The sequence below is a fragment of the Cynoglossus semilaevis genome, chromosome 1 (assembly GCF_000523025.1).
Source record: "Cynoglossus semilaevis isolate Cse_v1.0 chromosome 1, Cse_v1.0, whole genome shotgun sequence".
Classification (NCBI taxonomy): domain Eukaryota; kingdom Metazoa; phylum Chordata; class Actinopteri; order Pleuronectiformes; family Cynoglossidae; genus Cynoglossus; species Cynoglossus semilaevis.
The window spans coordinates 16182258-16201565 of record NC_024307.1 but is presented as its reverse complement, the minus strand read 5'-3'; the positions used below and the strand labels follow the sequence as shown (position 1 = coordinate 16201565).

The 19308-nt window shown below is 40.2% G+C and overlaps 1 protein-coding gene and 3 long non-coding RNA genes across 5 annotated transcripts in view; 3 read left to right on the top strand and 1 right to left on the bottom strand.

Annotated features, from left to right (window-relative positions):
* The first annotated feature begins 3074 nt into the window (after positions 1-3074).
* LOC103382157 (uncharacterized) lies at positions 3075-5746 on the top strand. The gene is made up of 4 exons (XR_521883.3): positions 3075-3646; positions 4169-4261; positions 5408-5493; positions 5611-5746. It is a non-coding gene; the product is annotated as an uncharacterized LOC103382157 (long non-coding RNA).
* The window catches only part of prkd1 (protein kinase D1), a 21493-nt gene continuing 7671 nt past the window's right edge, over positions 5487-19308 (bottom strand). Inside the window, exons 2-21 of the mRNA XM_008314826.3 lie at positions 19080-19218; positions 17998-18129; positions 17466-17635; positions 17264-17287; positions 16786-16993; positions 16295-16372; positions 15996-16194; positions 15787-15910; positions 15502-15579; positions 15227-15394; positions 13375-13486; positions 12602-12654; positions 10456-10528; positions 9547-9653; positions 8874-9035; positions 8674-8772; positions 8200-8360; positions 7998-8104; positions 6300-6385; positions 5487-5823 (exon numbers count right to left, since the gene is read on the bottom strand). Of these exons, the coding sequence (XP_008313048.2) occupies positions 5605-5823; positions 6300-6385; positions 7998-8104; positions 8200-8360; positions 8674-8772; positions 8874-9035; positions 9547-9653; positions 10456-10528; positions 12602-12654; positions 13375-13486; positions 15227-15394; positions 15502-15579; positions 15787-15910; positions 15996-16194; positions 16295-16372; positions 16786-16993; positions 17264-17287; positions 17466-17635; positions 17998-18129; positions 19080-19218 (2499 nt within the window). The 3' untranslated portion in view covers positions 5487-5604. The remainder of the gene's footprint in view (positions 5824-6299; positions 6386-7997; positions 8105-8199; positions 8361-8673; positions 8773-8873; positions 9036-9546; positions 9654-10455; positions 10529-12601; positions 12655-13374; positions 13487-15226; positions 15395-15501; positions 15580-15786; positions 15911-15995; positions 16195-16294; positions 16373-16785; positions 16994-17263; positions 17288-17465; positions 17636-17997; positions 18130-19079; positions 19219-19308) is intronic.
* Positions 8698-15291, top strand: LOC103382137 (uncharacterized). 2 transcript variants are annotated; one of them, XR_003049942.1, is made up of 6 exons: positions 8698-8829; positions 8910-9040; positions 9374-9527; positions 10812-10870; positions 13307-15059; positions 15191-15291. It is a non-coding gene; the product is annotated as an uncharacterized LOC103382137 (long non-coding RNA). The 2 variants fall into 2 exon arrangements; XR_001760611.2 differs by having other exon boundaries at positions 13307-15048; positions 15191-15261.
* Positions 15365-19166, top strand: LOC112487141 (uncharacterized). The gene is made up of 3 exons (XR_003049950.1): positions 15365-15443; positions 15974-16254; positions 19087-19166. It is a non-coding gene; the product is annotated as an uncharacterized LOC112487141 (long non-coding RNA).

The window sequence follows — 19308 nt, the reverse complement described above, 5'->3', positions numbered from 1 at the left end:
ATGTCGTGTATTTGTAAAAAAACATTTATTAACAACGACAATCAGACGTTTCTGCAAACATTTGTATCGAAGCATGAAATGTTTTTGAATTTATTATACATTTCTTTTTGACACCGTTTGAACCAACTGTTCAGAGAAAATGTTATCAACTTGTCAAAGGACGATAATGTTCATATATTTTAACCGCAGTTGTAAAATTAAATATCAATTAATGCAACAAAAATGTTTAAAATTAAGTGAGAGGAAAAGGATATAATTTTTTGTGGAAGAAAAAGGATATAGAGTAAATTAATAACGATGTGTTTATAAACCTGTCCCTGCTCTCCTTCTCAGACCCATTGTCGCGTGAAAGAGGCAAATGCGCATATGCAGCATTTGATGCAGGTTGAGAATTTGGCAGCACTTCCGGTTACCTCTTGTCACTGCGGCTGTTTTCCCGCCATTCCATATTCTTTCATATGTCTTCCTCTCTACTAAAATAATTCATTTTTGTTGTCTTGGCCCCGCCTCTCCCTGCGCGTGTTCGTGTTTGTGTGTATATGTGTGTGTGTGCGTGCGAGACAGAGAGAGAAAGAGAGAGAGAGAGTTTTAATTGGCATAAAGGGAGTCTTGTTTGTTTTTGTTGTCTGCTGTTCCTTAAATGTGTGTGTTCGTGTTCATGTGGCCCCCGGTGTCCCAACAAGCACCGCGGTAGGTGTTGTTCATCCGCACACACACTTATACACACACTGTAAAACAACACGGAGCACACAACACAAACTAAATGGCAAAACGGAAACACACGTTTGTACACAACTCTCATACACACAAAATGTTGGAAAACGCACACAAACACACACTGAAGGCCGTTGCCTCTCTCAGGGCTCCATCTAGTGGTCGCCGAGGTATCTGCAGCAGATACTTGTTTGTTGTTTGTCTTCTTTGTGTTAATGTGACACCAACACAGAGTGACTTTATCACGTCAGTGACAGTGATGTAAACATGGTGGACAAAAATAAAACAACAAACAAACGCACATAAAAACAGGTTAATTAAAGTGTTTAATAACATTTGAACTCTGGAAAATAGCATTAAACGGATTTTATTTCTCATTTGATGTGTAGTAAAAATTCAGTGAGTTAATAAAGATGCATTTGAGAATGTTTTCCGGTAGTGTGTCCCACACAATGGGTTGTGGCATACAGCTGAGTCACCGGAAACCATCTTTGGGTCATTGAGTAATTCGTTTTTTGTTTTTTGTTTTTGTTGTTGTTTTATTTTTATCAAATGCAAATAAGTTTATTCTACCAATAAAGGAGAGTTGGATTCAGTTTTACTTGACATTAGCTTGTCTGTTTCATGTTTACAAACATTTAGAAGTTGGAGAAATCCAGACTTATGTGTTTTTATTGTATTGTATATTTTTGGAGAACCTTCAGGCCTTTACAAACAACTAATTTCTTCTGTTTGTGGTCAATTTAGGGCTGGTGTTAAATTTGTTGGGGTTTTTTTTCTTCTCCAATACTTTGAAGATGTTTTTAACCTTTGCCAAAAATCATTCTATATCGTATAAGAAGGTGTTAAAATAGCATGGTTTAATTACAGAGTAGAAAAACAAAATGCTTCATTATCCACTCTCTGTGTGAAGAAAGCAGCAGTTTACACCATTTAGCATCACTGGACTTATTTAAAGTAAATCCAGAAAACAAGTCGGACATAATTTACGATACTTCTTTATTTAAAGTAAATCCAGAAAACAAGTATTTCTTTTGTTTCATGAGACACTTTGTTAAATCTTTTGACAGTTTTAATTTTAGCCTGAAGTTAAACAAAACTCGTACAATACAGCGATGGCAATGATACGGAAAACAACTCTCAACAACGTCCTACTGTACGGTCACCTTCAGGGACAGGCTTTTTATTTTTAGTACTTCAGTGAGAACTTACACTGCTGTTAGCACTGACTGCACCATGAACGCACCCTGCTTCTCAGACTGCCCTGAGACTTTACTGTTTCACTTGTTCTTGTGACACAGCACACCACTGCACACAACCAAATGTGACCTCTGCTTTTGACCCATCACCACCAGTGGGCAGCCTTAAGCGCCCGGGGCACAGTGTGTGGGGTCGGTGCTCCTCAGAGCACCTTAGTGATAACTTGGTGGACTCGAACCTTCCGGACCCAAGTCCACTTCCTTAACCACTAAGCCACCACTGCCCCTCTTACTAACATTTAGAAAGAAAAAAACAACAACAACCGTTTTATTAAATAGATGTCCCACTAGTGCCTCCTGTGGTCACTTCAAGTATCAGGATACATCTGAGTAGAAAAATATCAGTCAATAAATATTGCATTTGGACTTACTAATAGATTAATGATGTAGATGAACAAGTCCTGTGTGTTGATGTTCGAATGTTAAATTTTGAATAAGATTTTTAGCTGTTTAAAAAAACTACATATGCGTAATAATACACACGTACACACACACACACATATTTTATGCTGAAGTCTGGTTTTCTGTCAGAGAATCTGGTCATTTTTCAAAACTAAAACTGATTTAATAATCAATCTAAATTAACTTAAGCAGAAAGAGTCATAGTATAATTGTGGCTTACTCATGGATATTCAAAGTAATTATTATACCTAATGATTCCAAACGCATTTACCGAGGAAAGACACATGACAGCAGGTGGATGTGTGTTTCACGCTTGTTTCAACTTGTCTTTTCGTAGACTTTTTACCGTCCTGCGCTCAGTGAGGTTAGTCTGAGTAGACGTTGAAGCCTCTGCTGGATGAGATGGTATTTTTAGCTCCTACAGCGTGTGAATAATTACATGTAAATGGCCCTTGTATTAGAGCTACGCTAACGGAATGGACGGTGGAATTAGGGTGATATACAGTTGAGTGCGTCATACGGCCCACGCGTTCAGCCTTTTAACAAGACTATTCCTCACAAATTAATTAATGTGATTAACATGTTAATTTTAACAGCCCTACTATATATATATATATATATATATATATTTATTTATTTATTTATTTATATATACACACATTAGTGTGTGTGTGGCGCTTTGGCCGAGTGCAACGTCTCTGTCATTGGTATGGAAACCCAGGTGGTGGGTTCACCTCCTGGGCAAGATCGAATCCCGGTCACAGTGGTTGGTACCAGTGCAGTGGACTCACCACCAGGAAGGTTCAGGGGGGTTGGTGCGGTGCAGTGTGATTTGAGTGGTGGTCATAGAGACTGCTGCCCCCGCGACCCGGTAACGGGTAAGCGGACGAAAATGGATGGATGCTATATATGGGTTGGGTATTTTAACGCAGTATTAGCGTGTTAACGTATAAATAAAGAGCGACACATATTTTATCGCACATTAATCTAAAATGTTTGAACGTTCGTTAGCAGTAGATGCTAATGATTGGTCGGCTTCTGTCTACACGATCTCTTCAACCACGGCGGCCTGTGACGTGTGTCTGCTGTTGCACTTGTGTTTCATACACACAGCGCTGGTGAATATGCTAACGCAGTTACTGGAACCGTTGCTGCTGATGTTGTGACCACAGCTTCTTCTATTTCACCACAACTGTCCAGACTCTACACCTACAACTCACAGCCTTTTTATATTTTGTTTTGATTTGTGACGGTGGCGCTGGACTCTCAGGGTAACTGGCGTTTTTCTGTAACAAACTATGCTAATGCTAATGACAGTGGTACATTTAGCTTCAATGCTATATTTGATTTGGAATTTGAAGGTGAGATTTGTAAAAGTATTTAAACTGCTGTAAAAAAAAACCAAAACAAACCCAGCTTACTTTATGTTTAGAACGTTTTTATATGTCCATGTAGTATACGGAAATATGTGTGCTAATAAACTACTTTTTTATATTTTGCATATAATGCGATAAATCTCTCCCTCCCCCCATATATATATATATATATATATATATATATAGATACGAATGGGATATGGAACAGGGATGACAACCATATATAAAAATATTTTGGACTCTAGACCTGAGAACAAAGAACCCTAACTGATCTTATTTGAGCTTAGACAGTAAGAGAAACTCAGTCGAGAGCTTTGTCACAAGTAAATATAAATTTATAAATATAAATATAAGACTGATAAACCTGCATATGAGTCTCCTGATGACCTTTCTTATTTATTGTCCTCCTACAAACAGGTGAAGCCCTGATGATCTCCCCATAGCTCCTGCTGATAAACCTCCTGGAGACCCTGCTCTTGGCAGGTTCCAAAGGACCAACGAGATATGAGAGTGAGTCAAAAAGTCATTTCTGCTCCGTAACACATCAGCTGTGGGTCATCTCCGACACATTGACTTTGTCTGTAGGAATTGATTGAAAAGGTCTGAGGTCGGAGCTTATCGTAAAACTCCACTCTTTGATTCCATAATTTGAAGTGTTTTCATTTCCACAAATTAGCCTTTTGGCTGTTGTTAATTTACACAGTGTCAAATTATGTTTTGTCAGTTAATGTTAATGTGCAACAGAAAAATGAAATGTTAGAGTTCACCTGAAAAAAAAAAAAACTGAAATTGAAGGCTGTTGTGTAAACATAAATAAAAGCAGAATACAGTGACAAATATTTTCCAACCCATAATGAATAAACTACAAACACAGAACATTTATTGTTCAAGATAATGGACTTTGGTGTTTTTCAACTGTTCACTTATTCTGAGTGTGAAGCCCACAACACTTGACATTGTAAGGTGTGCTTTTTGTCTTTTATCATCATTTTCATCTCCGTGTTTGTAGGAACCATTGTCTAAATGTACCAGCCAAAAAGCTAAGTCTAACATTTAGAGGCCAGGAATATTGATCACAGACACACACACACACACACACACACATGCACATTTACAGTTCCATTCAAATCCATTTTTAAAATTAATTCCAAAAGCACCTGTAACCTGTTTCTTTTCATACCAACTTGGTTTAGCTTTAAAACTTTAGTTTGATCGTTGAGAATCACGTTTACTCATGCACGCACAGTTTATAAAGACAAACATTTCTGTGCAGCTTCTACTAAAGTCCAAGAAACATTTCCAACCATTGGATGAACACAAACACTGCAGTATGACTTTAAAACACTCTCTGTGTTTCATTTAACCCAATGCAGCACATTTAACCCAAGGCAGCTTAATTGGAACTGATATCATTACATGCAGATGATGTTGTTATTTATGTTGCAGCTCAAATTAAAGCAATTACTACTTATGCTATAATAAAAAATGAAAATATAATAATGTGACAATGTGACAGCACAAGGCTAAAAATAAATACAATTTTCATTGTACTTTTCATTTGAACTCTTGAGTTATTGAAAATGTCACATGAAATTAGCTGCAGTGTGTTTTCTTTTCTATAGTTCACAGCATCGATAATAATCTGACTCTTTTCAGTTTTCAACATTGGGCTGGTTTATGCCATTATTGTCAAAGCAGAAGGTCAAATGGACAGAGGGGTGTTGATTGGAGGCACAACCTGGGTGTGTATTTTGATTGTCTATGGCTAAAAGAATTCATCATCTGCTGTCTTTTTAAGTACAACACTGGTTTGAGCATATTGTGATTTTTGTGTTTGTCTTTGTTTTATCTTCTCACAGGTCACTGACCCTCTCACTCAGGGTCTCCAGCTCCTCCTGCTCCTGGTAGCGCTCAACTCCGTGTCCTATTTCGCCACCATGAGGATTAAGAGGGTAGTCAAGGCCGGTCAGCTGAGCATGGTGGTGCCAACGCAGGTCGTCACTCTCGTGGGTGATATAACGCTCGCCCATGCGGGTCTCGAGGTTCCTGAGGTCCAGCCACATTTGATAATCCTAAAAAGGTCAAACGATGGTTAACTTATGCAGCTTTTGGGGTAAAAGAAGAGAAATTTCAAACCTAACTGCCATGAAACATTCTCTAAAAAACAGTTGTTTAAATCAAGGCCAGCAAATGTGCTGTATGTTAACAGATTCAGTAGCCACATTAAAAAACCTTTAGCTGTGAGCACCAGAGCTATCTCACTTCCACAATCCTGGTACAGACAAACGGTGTCACAAAAGAAGACAGTGTTCAGAGCCCAAAAAGATACTAATATTTCATAAAATTACAAAAATGCAATAAAGTAATTACAATATCTTTAATTACCTCGCTACGTTTTGTAATAGTATCCCACCACTAAGCAGTAGATTGAAGACTGTTGTAACTGAAATCACTGGTTTCCCCCATGGACTTAAACTACGGTAAACGTCTCAAGACCAGACCTTTATGGTCTGTTTTTATGTTCCAAATTTTAAATCCAAATCTCTACCTGTAACCATGGGTGACTGAGGGTCTTGTCCACGCTGTACCTCTTCCTCATCTTCACCTGCAGCAGGTTGTTGATCAGGTCGATGGCTGTTGGGGATGAATGACAAAGGAAGAATAAAGGGAATACAGATAAAGGAAGCAGGAAGAGGAGGTGAGAGAGGAAGAAACTTTGTTGTGGAGTAATGAAGAAAAACGGGATGTCAGGTTGACCCTGCCCCCTTAACTCCCGCTGGACCCCTGTGGTGATAGGCCAGTCGAGGCTAATGAGCAAAGCTAACATGATGTTAACATTTCTTCAGGGGTCAGTGGTTTGAACAGCTAAGGGACCCCGAGGGCCCCTCAGGTCTATGGGGGCCCTCCATCAGTTGGCATTATGCACATGAATGGACCAGCAGATGAATAGAGCCACTCTACCTCTACTGTGTCCTCTAGAACATGTCTGTCTGAGTCTGAAACGATCTCCAGTGTTCATCTCTCAGACGCCGATCACATGACCCACCTTTATCTGAGAAGCCCCAGTTTTTTCCCCTGCCTTCTCAAAGGAGGAAAACTGCTGCTCACAGAAAATCTACCGTTGCAGGCTCCCATTCCAAATATTTGGTCTGGAAATCATTGAAAGTGCTTGAGTGTTCGTGGTTTAAAATGTTTGTGAAAAGTTGTTGTATTTTGTTCCCATAAAAGTTACCTAATGTAAGGAAAAATATTTATCTTACAATAGATAATTACTACTGGAAAATCCAAATACCCTAGCCAAAGACGGTAAAAGTTAGCCAGTAATTGACTGAAAACATGTAAAAAAACGAACTACTTTAATGTACAAAGTCCAAATTTAAATAAATGAGTGTAAAAATACACAGATAAAAATACATGAATAACTGGACTGAGTCATCGCAATGAAAATAAAGTGTCAACATCTTCCCTCATGTTCTGTATTCTGACTCCATCCACTCACTCTTTTCATTTTGCTGCCCACAGTGACTCATGCTGTCGTCATCCTCTCTGAAAACGTACGCCTCATCCTGCTCACAGGAATTCTCCTGCCGACCACGGACGGATTTGAACCATCTGACTCAAGCACTCCACTGCCTCCTCGTTGTCTCAGACAGATACTTCTGTCTGCCAGGGGTTATTTTGAGATGTTAGTCTGTGTCTCAGGTTTATCCTCTGCTTTTATAGGCTAGCCTAATTTATTCCTATTTATCTTTATTAAAGTTCATGTTTTTACCTATTGATAGAATAACATATATCAATAATATCTTGTCCTATTTTAAGTTTAAAGACTTGTTTAAACTAACTTTGGTATGTTGTGATAGAATAACCTGAGCTATCTTGTCCTATTTTAAGTTTAACGACTTGTTTAAACTAACTTTGGTATGTTACCTTTTAGCTTTATTTTTATCCAGGCCTTCAGATTGGGTATTTGCCTAATCTTTCACTCTGAAATTATCCTTGGTGTTGAGGTGAGTTTACGTAAATGCTTGTTTGTTTTTATGTCTATGCATCCAGTGCCCCCTTGTGATAATTAACTAAACTGCTCCTTTAACGAGTAATAATGATTGGTATTGGCATCAGTATTTGTGATATTGGCAATACTGGGCATGTACTTATTTGGTATTGGATCAACTGAAAGAGCGCCAGTTTTTGGGATTGCACTTTCCTTGCTTTGAGTCACTTTAATTGGGCTAAGGACTTTACCAACCTTCCTGAGAGATTTTCTTCCAGGGGTGAGGAGGGTACATGAAGGCAGCGTTCTGGATTTGATCGTTAATGTCTTCGTCTTCGTTGAAAGGGAAAGTCCCACTGAGACTGAAGCACATGATACATGACTTCAGGAACTTTTAATGAAAAAAGTTAACATTTTTATTGTATTTATTTGTTAAGATGTATGTAATAGAACCTACCTGACGTAGATGATGACACCTACAGACCACATGTCCAGAGATCGGTTGTAGCCTTTGTTCCTGAGAACTTCTGGGGCCAAATACGCTGGTGTGCCAACTACTGATCGTCTGAATGACTTCTCACCAATGATCCGTGCAAAACCAAAGTCACAAAGTTTTACCTGACGGGAACAGGGAGGTTGTTGTTAAATGTGTTGAAACCTACTGTGGTTAGCTCTGTAGCTAGGCTTGATGTTAGCAACAACTGGGGTTTAGGTACGATTTCTGGTTCTGTAATTAGCTCTGAACATTAGCATTGTGATTAACTTTGGTTGTTAGCTCGGGAGTTGGGGCCTTTCTCAGATAAGCTGTTGTCAGATGTTTTGGTTAGCTTAGTGATTAACTTCCAGCACATTTTCAATGTAGTTAGCTTTGCAGCTAGAATGTTGGTTAGCTCTGTGCTATGGAGTCTGCTAAAACTAGGAACCAGTTTACCTGTGGAAATGAGTCTGCAGACGCTAGCAAGACATTTTCCGGTTTCAGGTCACAGTGGACAATGTTCTTGAAGTGAAGATGACGCAGAGCCACCAGAATCTGAAATCAAGACACCAAAACACAACAGGGCGTTAAAGAAACAAAGATTAGAGAAAGGTGGTGCGGTGGGAAAACAGTTCCTGGCTTTGTGTTGTGTGCACCTGTGTGACAAGGAACTTTGTGATCCTCTCTGGCAGCCGTCCCTTCTCACTGGACAGAATCATTTCCAACATGTCTCCGTGGAGTTTCTCCATGACCACAAACACTCGCTCCGGGGTCTCGAACATGCAGTCCAGGTTTACCACGCCTGGATGGTGTAGACTCTAAGGTAATAAAAGGATGAATTTATTAATTAATTTATTATGTATATGGTAGAATGTCAGTTTGATTGATAAACTCCATTCCCAAAGGGTGTATTAAAAACATAATTTTGTAGTTTTATTTTTAAATAAATGGCTTAAACATTGTTGCAAGACAATGCATTAACACAGCACACTGTCTGCCTGTCAGCTAAAAAAAGATGATTTCCTCTAAGGACTTCAGAAGAGAGGAAAGAGCAGCTTACAAATACAGCTTCCTGTTGGTAGACTTCTGGCAGACTACTGTTGCTGAAGTCGATCGAAGGTGTAGGTGTATGTTTTTTTTGTGTGTGTTCTCTCAGCAGCAGCTTCTGTAGTTTGAGCAACGCTGAGATACTTCATGGATGTCACACCCCCACAGCGTTGCCAAGATAATGGCGTCGTTCTCGACAGGAAGTCTCACTCAAGCCGCCAGGTTGTTGAGCTGCACAACTGTGACTACGTATGTGTGTGCAGGTATGTGTATTTTGTGTACCTGCAGGATAGCCACCTCGTTGCGCAGCTGACTCTCCTGTTTAGTGGGGAAGCGAAGTTTGTCAATGATCTTGATGGCAACATCCCGGCCAGACTTCCTGTGTTTGCCTTAGGAAAAATGTTTGTGTGTCATTATCCCATAAAATCAGTTAGAAAAACAAAAGTTGAATTTGTCACAATCACACATACTCGACACACAAAATTCAACATTCCTGTAACACCTGAATGAAAAAACAGCTTCCTTAGTGTGTTGCTATAACTGACAATTTTTACAGTTAATTCAGCTGTTAGCTATATAGTTAGCCGTGTTGTTAATACTGTGCTTTGCACTGTTAAATTATTTGTAAAAGAGTTTTCCCTTTACAAGTTAGCACAGTAACATGTAGAAGTGACAACAAGAGAATCACCCACATCCTCACCCTCCACTCTACCAACAAACATAAGGTCCTGTTTAACCAGTTACCAACACACAATGCAAACGGAAGCAGCAATAGCATTATTGTTAGCCTTTGGGTTGGCCGTGTTGTTAGCACTAATCAAGAGGCTCCAAACATTTGGGTGAGTACTTGCTATTTAGCTTTCTATGTAGCCGTGTAGCTAACTTTGTACTATGCTATATACTGTGATTTGACCAAGCATTGCCGGCCTGTGATTTTATTTGTGGTTGAATCTATGACTAACTTTGTACTCTGTGTTGTTTGCTACTTCTGTGGAAAATGACTGGTGGACGCACAGTGGTTAGCTGTGATAATTCTTGATTGAATAAGATATTTATTTAAAGCTAAACCTTGATGTTTAACTCTGCGTAACTCTGGCAGTATATTTAGGATTGGGGCCATGAGAGAGCACAGTGATGACCTGTGTTGTTAGCACTTCATTCAAACTCTGTGCACAAACGGTGGTGTCTCACCTCCATAAACAATTCCAAACTGTCCAGAACCAAGGACATCATCAGGGAAAATCTGATACACAGAGTTAATGTCCTAAAAAACAAACAAACAAACAAACAATTTAACAAATTATCTATCTCCATGAGTTTTTCTTTCTTCTTCTCAAACAGAAAGAACTTTAGAAATGAACTGAATTTCAGTGCTTTGACAAGAATTCTCTGATGGAAGCACCTTTGCAGAAGAGCCTAGACTAAAATGGAAATAAAGAGAAGTAGATTCACCTTTTTTCCATAAGTAAGCTTAGTTTTCTAATTCTTTTTAGAACCTTTTGACTAACCCTTATGTTTATTTTTGTGTGCCATTAAATCTTCCACAGGGTGAATTGCAGCTGCAGCACCTTCTTAGGGATCCATAATCTGGTTTTAAGGAGTTAATGTAAGTTTTTAAAATTTTCAAATAACTTTTTTCACACACTGCTCTCAGGAGGCAGACACTGTTAAATATCTTGCTAACATTTTAATTAAAGGCAACCTAAATATCTGGTCTTAACCGTAGGCAGTGATGTGAGGTATAAATGTGGATGTAAATGTGAGTTGTCAGGAGACATCACACTCAGCGCAACAAATCTTTGTTGTCTCCCAGCAGTTCAAAGCTCAATTAGTCTCACTGAATTCATTATTTTTTTATGAACTATTATCAGCATCTTAATTTAATTAGCAGATAATGTTCAATCCTGTTGACTCCACAGGATATAAGTCATCATGTGTTATGCTTGTACTGGAGTTTTGGAACTTCTTACTGAAATGTAGGTGTAACATGTATAGTATATTATTGTTTCCTGTTCAGGCAACTGGAATGTTGATATTTTACCAGGAGTAGAAACCTTACTGCTCAGGCCATAATTAAGTAACTTTGAAAATGTCATGAACGTTCGTTGGTGGAGCAGCTCTAGGCAGTTTGAAAGAAAGTGGGTTCAACAATGACGTAAACCTAATCAATTCATCATCTGCTGAAGCAGTCATCAATCAGGTGCTTTTTTCTTTTTGTTGGCGAGTGTGCTGAGCGCCGGCACGGAGGCTGGTGCTGCTGCGTCACTGATCTACCACAGCTTTGACACCAAAAGTGCAAAATATTTTCTCCTTCACTTGTCTGCAATTGCCTTCTCCCTCTTCCTTGCCGTCTGCTGACAGCCTAATATCACACCTCATAGCGAAGAGGACAGAAATACAATATTATCAAATGCCGACCCCCTCCCTCTCCACCCCCCCACTCTGCCAGCTCGCTGCCTCATTACCATCCATCTCCATGGAAACCATTTGGCTGAGTGAGTAATCACAATAATCTCCATCTGAGGAGCTTGACGACATGCTCACCTTAGAGACGACGAGGTGCAGGAGTGGGACTCAGTGTTCTGTATATCTGCTGAAGTTTACGTTCACGCTAACCCCAGCCAGAAATTAGTGTGGCTTCAGGACGTTTGCCTTTGAAATGGTCATTATTGTGGCTCTAACCATCAGCACAAAATGCCTGAATACCTAAAATCAAACCTGAGTATAAAATGTTCACTCCCCTTGTTTTAAACCATGTTATCATATCTACAGTCTGAGGGTGGCAAAAATAACTAAATAACTAACTTAATTTGTTTTTCTTAGAATCAAAAAAAGATTATTTTATAAATAAAATTATTGGTGTCACCCTTGCTCCTGCAAAAGCCTTTCAAGAAAAACAAAGTAAATATTAAGTCTAGAAAACATTTATTAACATATACCAAACACTTTGTAGAATAATAAGTAATATATTGTATTTTTTATAGCTATAAATCATCATTAATAATATTATCATGCATCTTTGTAGTTTTATATTTTTTTATATAATATCATTATATTAAACTGCCATTATAACTATTAGTGCTATTATATTATATTATATATTGCATTGTAATACATATTCATATTTGAAACTGTTCTATTGCTCATGTTGTAAAATTTCAGTTTACACTGTCAAATGTTGCTGTTAAATATTAGATGTTTGCTTCTATAACATATTGTGATTCTAATTCAAAAAATATATATGTATCTATGACCAATTACCCCAAAAAACAAAAACAGTTAGATAGTTTAATGTTGTTAAAGGAGAGTATATAAGGATGTGTTTGTGTTTGCTCACCACGTTCTCTTGGATCTGACAGTTGGACACGGAGATACTGATGGAAATTTCCTCTGTGCATGACAGACAAAACTAATGATTTACATTTAAATTAACAACATCACACATCCCACACAGCAATGTACGGCCCAGACCATGGGTCACATTTGTTCATAAACTAGCAAATCATATTTAAAAATATTTCTGAAGCAGATAGTAAGATTAGCCTTTTTCCATGAGCAGATAGAGATGTAGAGATACAAGCCAAAATTTTGATCTGGATCTGTCATTTCATTAACAGGTTCAAAGATCCATGAGCAGATAGAGATGTAGCGATACAAGCCAAAATTTTGATCTGGATCCAGTAGCAAGCCTGAAATATATATATATATATATATTTACACACACACATATATATATTAGATAGTTCTGCCTTAGCCTAATTTTGTGAATTATTTCTTGCCCCACGCCAAAGTTAATTTACAACAATCAGCAATATTACATTACAGTAAGCAGGTGATTCACTGCTGCCTCCATAAGTAAGTTGAATCAGCTGTTTGAAATGTTTCATTTAGATTTACCTCCAACTGACCACATGAGGCAGCAGTTAACCCTTCCCTGTCTGTAAGAAATTAAATAGCTGCTTTTCTTTATTAAAGCAAAAAAAACTGTAACTGACATTTTATTTGCTGACATATATTTTACTGAGAGGATGCTTGTAATCAGCAGGGGGCACTAAGAGCACAGTGGGCTTAAGGCTGACACTGAATCAGCTGAGCTGGAGTCTCACTCACTGTGTCCGCTGTTGTGGGAACTGTGGGAAATTCCTGTGGAAACAGCTGGCATCAGAGCATGTTGTATGGCCATCTCCCACATCCGAGCCACATCCTGGCCAATGCCACTGACCTGGAATCAGCCAATTAAAATACACCAAACTCACAATAACTGCACTGACTGAATGGATAATCTTGGGTAAAAATGCTGAAGATGAACTGAAGCTAACATTCAGGATGACGATTGATGATGGATGACATTGACGAATCAAAACATCACAGATGAGAACTTCATCCGCAGCCCAGTTGTTTGTCCTTATCTGTGATTGGCTGTAGTGTTAAGTGGCAGAATGGACGGTTTCTGCTAAAGTCAATGAAGTGCTTTCAAGACAGGTACAATGAAAAGATGGACGAAGAGAAGGATATTAACTTTGACTTAAAAGAAAACCATTCAACTCATTTAAGTCGGTGCTGTGCAACCAACATGAAACAGAACAGATTTTTTTTTTATCAACAAATAAATATAGATTAAATATATCGTTAAATCTCTAAAAAGAAGTTACATGAAGATGATGGGTTGGCCTTAGCTGGTTATATAGCTGGTCTTATATTCATAGTAGCTGCTATAGTAGGGTGGCTTTGGAAGAATAACTTAGAGTAAGGCAACAACCAAAGCAAAAAAAAAAAACAGTCAAACTGCCTAAAACTAACCAAGAACAGTACCTGAAAAATACCAGAAACACAAACACTGTTATTCCCAGGGATGCACATAACTGGTACACAAGGACACACGCACTGCTAAAATCACTAATGCGTAACATCACTACGGTCACCACTGCAGATGCAGTTATACTATTTTTGTGATTGTGATGGAGTAAACTGACTGATGGAGAAATTGTAGAATCCAGAAGAGAAATCCAACAGTTACTTTGGCGTTTCGTCACCGATAAAGAAATGAGTAACAGCCCGAGAAGAAAAGAGTTTTTCTGAAAGATGCCTTCAAGATGTATCCACTCATATGGTGGTGCAAGAACTGCTGAAAAGAGCAAGAGCAATAGCAAGCTATTGTTAATACAGAAGCAGCTGTGTGATGGACAGCTCCACACACAGCTGAACATGTTCCCTGTCTACCTACACTCCACCTTCACTGATGATGGAGACCATTGCTAACAGTTGAGTACCAGGTTTGAGTTGGCTGGAGATTGGTCAGAGGGACTGTGTCCAGCAACAGAGACTGTAGACAGGACTTTTCCGCCTGGTTGAACTGGCTGCTGACTGAACCACGCAGGACACCACAGAGGGACAGAGAAGCGTCTTCACCACGCAGGTCTGGATGACTGGGAGTGTGTACAACAGCATGGTGCCAAAACTACAGCAACAGGTTGGGACAATCCCTGTTGTGAGACCTTCAGAGGCTCGGGATGAAGAGAATAAGAGATTTCTTGACAGTCTTTTCATAGAGTATGACAAAAGTTCAGATCTCATCTGTCTCAGCCCTGATGCACAGGTCACCCTGTCACCCTGTCTAAGAAGACCACAGAGCCAACAGTTGACCTGTGGATGGAGTCAGCCAATAGAAGACTCAACCCAAAGACACGGATGTGAATTTGCAGCATCTACATCATCTACCATGCAGGAAGTTGAAGTAGAGGACAGCGATGAAGACAACGAGGAGGACTTTACTTAAGACCTACAGTATGTATGGGGTGAGTACCAAATATCATCTCCTGGTACTCACCCGAGTAGCTCAATAAGAAAAAAAAGAAAATTATGTGCACCCCTGGTCATTGCCCAACGCTATGTTAAACTTGATTTTACAAAATGACTCACTCCGCAGATGGCGTCACCTTCTACTGTCTCCTGCAAACCTCACCAGAATACAACTGCTGCTCACAGACGACTCCGCCCTCTGCAGGTTCTCACCCACGTAGTACACCAGGGACGCAGTGGCGATTTCAAAACAGTGAGGATTGGCTCCATCAGGGAGAAGAGAGACATTCTGAGCAGGTTCAAGGGACAAGATCTCTGAGAGGGGGATCTCCTGCAGGAGGGAGGGGTGGACGAGAGGAGAGGAGAGGAGAGGACAAGAGGTTGGTAACAAAAGATAAGAAAGAGGGAAAGACAGCAAGTGATGTCATTTCCTCTTACCTTGTAATATTTATTTCCTGTGTCGCTCTGAAATAATGTGATGCATTTACTGTCCAGACGCCAGTAGTGTCTCTTTCTCTGAAAGAGAGGGATAGAGAGAGACAGACAGAGGGTGAGACAGAGAGACAGACAGAGGGAAAGGACTAAGAAATATCAATAGAGAGGGGTTATGTCGATGCACAGACAGATTCTTGGGACATGGGAGAAAGACATAGGACACAGACAAAGCAGCAAAAAGGACCAACAGTTCTAGACAGTTCCAAGCAGTTCCAGACAGACAGGTACCAGTGTGTCCTTGCTGGTGTAGTGCACCATCCATCCCTCCTTCATCACGTTGCTGCTCTTCCTCTTAGTGTGTTTGACAGACTGGACCACTCTCATCAGAGGGATGTTGTTACTGGTTGATGGACTGCAGGGGGCGATACAGAGCATGTCCTGACAACCCGTTTCTTTTCTAACGTGTGTGTGACAGTGTGAAGACTTAAGACTGGTACCTGATGGCACGGTTGGACTCGTCCAGGTCGGGATCATGGAGGTCACAGAGGTCATTTGGACTTGTCTCCAGCAGCAGACCTCCGTCAGGTGTTAGTGCTTCGTCCATGTCGTCCAACAGACCTCCTCTGTCCACATCATGGTCGTCCAGGCAACCGTCGGCCATCATGACATCAGAATCTGCCCCTGGACTGAGGAGGTCTAGAAGAAGAGGATACAGATGTCATCGATGTCACGAGCCGACCTGGTGTTTGTGTTACGGTTAGTAAGACCATGCTGTGAAAACAGCTCAAAAACACACCTCCATTTTTGGAAACTTCTCCCAGGCAGTTGTTTGGCACTTTGACTGCACATCGTTTGTGACAGTTAAATTTACAATCTGCCACAAAACAGAATACACAAGCTGTCAGTTACAATTCCAGGGTGTGATGTCATAAAAGAGTGATGTTTTTTTTTCAAACTCCTTTGGAATTATACCAAAAATTCAGAACCTTTAAAGATGATTTTACAAATGAAATACTAGATTATATCATTTAAGTTAGACTTCAACAGCTGCTCAGGAACTCTAGTGGTGTTTCCAGAGGTGCCACAGGGGGCGGGGCAAGTCATACGATTAGACAGTTATTTAAGTTTTTTCTGTTTTTTTTTTTTTTTGCATTTAACAAGGTCAAAACAAACTTTTCACTATTTTACAGAATATTTATAGTAGGGCTCCCTGCTCCTCTCCCCATCAGGTTAGAAGAGTTGCAAAGCCCTAATGTAAATGATGCCATCATCAGTAAAGAAGTTCACCTTTACACTGCAGGCCCTGCCTGAAGAGGCCTTTCAGCAGCTTCTTGCAGTGCTGGCAGACGGTGGGTCTGGTGTATGAGTGGATTAGAAAGGTGTGAGGAACTTTGACCTTTGACAGAAGGATTTTGTCAAGTTCTATAGGGCGACCCACGTAGGACTGGGAACTGGAACGGCGCTCTCTGCCGGGGAAGTACTCCATCTGGTTCTTCTGTTGGGAGCAATAAAAACAGGCGTGAAATGTGAAACGATCCTCGTTGTTTGTGCATTTTGCGCCAAACAAAAAAAATCAAATGCTCCGAGAGTTTGTTGAGAACCCCCAGGTTTTAGGCACTAGCTTAGTGAAGACCTTTAAATCTGGATTATTAAATCAGAAAGCAGACGGCAGAATGTTAAGAGGGAGATCACTACCCTTTATGTGATATACAATATCATTTATTTAGATCATTTTGATGATTAAAGTTGACGTGATAGGACTTACCTCCATGTTGGGACTGACTGGAGACTGGATAAAGAAAAAGAAGAATTGGATCATTACTGGTGTTGACGTATTCAGTCGTGAAGGTAAAGAAAGTGACGTTTAAATGAACTCTGGCTTGTACTCAGACTCTGAGGAATCAGTGATCAGGTGACGTTGACTTTACATTTACTTTAAAATGTAACGAGGTTCACTGTTCACTGACCAGTAAAGCATCGTCAGTGTAATGAGGTGGAGAGGGTTCACCAGAAAGTGGGCGGCGAAAATTGACTAGTCCACCTGTCAGGGACACGTTGGACGGTCGACGGCGCCTCACACCGCTGCAATTATTTGGGATCTTAAAGGCACAGCGCTTGTGATAGTTCAGACCACAGCCTGGAAAGACAGAGACCACAGGAGGAAGATGTTTAGCTCTCCATCAACAGGCGTCATTGGTGGAGGGTCGTCACCTTCCCTAAATCAAAACCAATTGATTGTGTCGGTAACCACCTTTAGCACAGACACAGAGGCATTGAAAGTAAATGTACTTGAGCCACATGCTAAGGCTCAGAGGCAACAGTAGATGGCATGCAAATCACCAGTATGTGAATTCATCCATTTTTTAACCACTCGATTTGAGGTTTGAAGTTTGCCATCTTTTACCCGCCAAAGCCAAATTTAAGTTTGCCATCTTTTACCCGCCAAAGCTTAAAAATGACAGGAAGTAATCACGTGACTACTGCTGATATCAAACTCACCTTCACATTTGAGTCCCTGTCGTACCAGACCCCACAACATCTCGCCACAGTGGTCACAGAAGGCTGGCGCTCGGTACGAGTGGACAAACAAACAGTGAGGACGGATCTGAAAGTCCTCCACTGTAGCTGAAGCTGACGAGACCAAGCAAAAGAAAATGAGAGCTGGAGAATCCCTAATGACTCAACGTTCAAAACACCAAAACCACCAGGGGACGCCACTGTCTGTCTGTTTTTTTGGTGACCTAATGAATTTGAAAGGTTGCATCCGGTGTGGAGATCTGTGGCAGCAGCATATGCAGACAACCCCTGCAGAAGGAAGCCATCTTCAGTCAGATGAAGGTGGTCAGGAGCTGAGGTTCTGGCCAGACTAAATGAATTTTAGTCTGACAGATACAGTCATGAATGGCTTGTTAGGGTTTATTTTGTAAATGTTTTGGACGATGAGAGCCTCTTACTGAGTGCAGATGGAAATAAGTGTTTGTTTGGTTGGCCACCAGGCCTGGCAAAGCATGATGGGTAATTTAGGAAACATCTTTTTATGGATTTTTATTCCATTTCTTTTTATTTTTGGCCTCTCTCGCTCCCTGTTGGTGTGCATGTATGTTATTTCTGAATCTCTTTACTGCACACACACACACACACACACACACACTCCTGTGGTCCTCAGCAGAATACGTCTCTGATTAGATTCATTCTGCTGCAGGAAATTATCGACATTTATTCAAATTATTGTTTATATTCTTTGTTTAGAGGCCAACATAGGTTTGGAACTGTTATTATATGCTTCAGAAATGTGCATGTGTGTTTGGGAGTCAGCGGGGAGGCTTTAAACCCTTTTTTCCCCTCACACACCATCTCCCACACCAGTCCAATGTCCAATGAGAAAATCAGCAATTTTAGCTCATGTAAACACTGCCTCAAGTGGTGAGATTGTGGAGAATTTAAAAACCAAAAACTGAACTTAGCGACACCTTCTGCTTTAGCACAAAACCTCAAAATATTAGTTTGGACTTTACTCTGAAATTGATAATAAAAAAATGTAATTTTGTACAAAGAATGACGTCTGAACATGTCCCCCTCACCTGACAGAACCGCCTCCACCAGGTCTCCTTCCTGGATCTGAGAAGCCGAGCGCAGCAGCTGCAGCATGTTCTCTGAGCCTTGGTCATGACGAAAGAGCAGGATCTTCTCGTACATTCCATAGAAGCCACACTCTGGTAACTAATGAGAGACAGAGGAGAAGATAAGAGGAAGGTAGGAGGGAAGTGAACTACTTGTCGTTGTGACACAAATGTGACCTCTGTTTTTAAC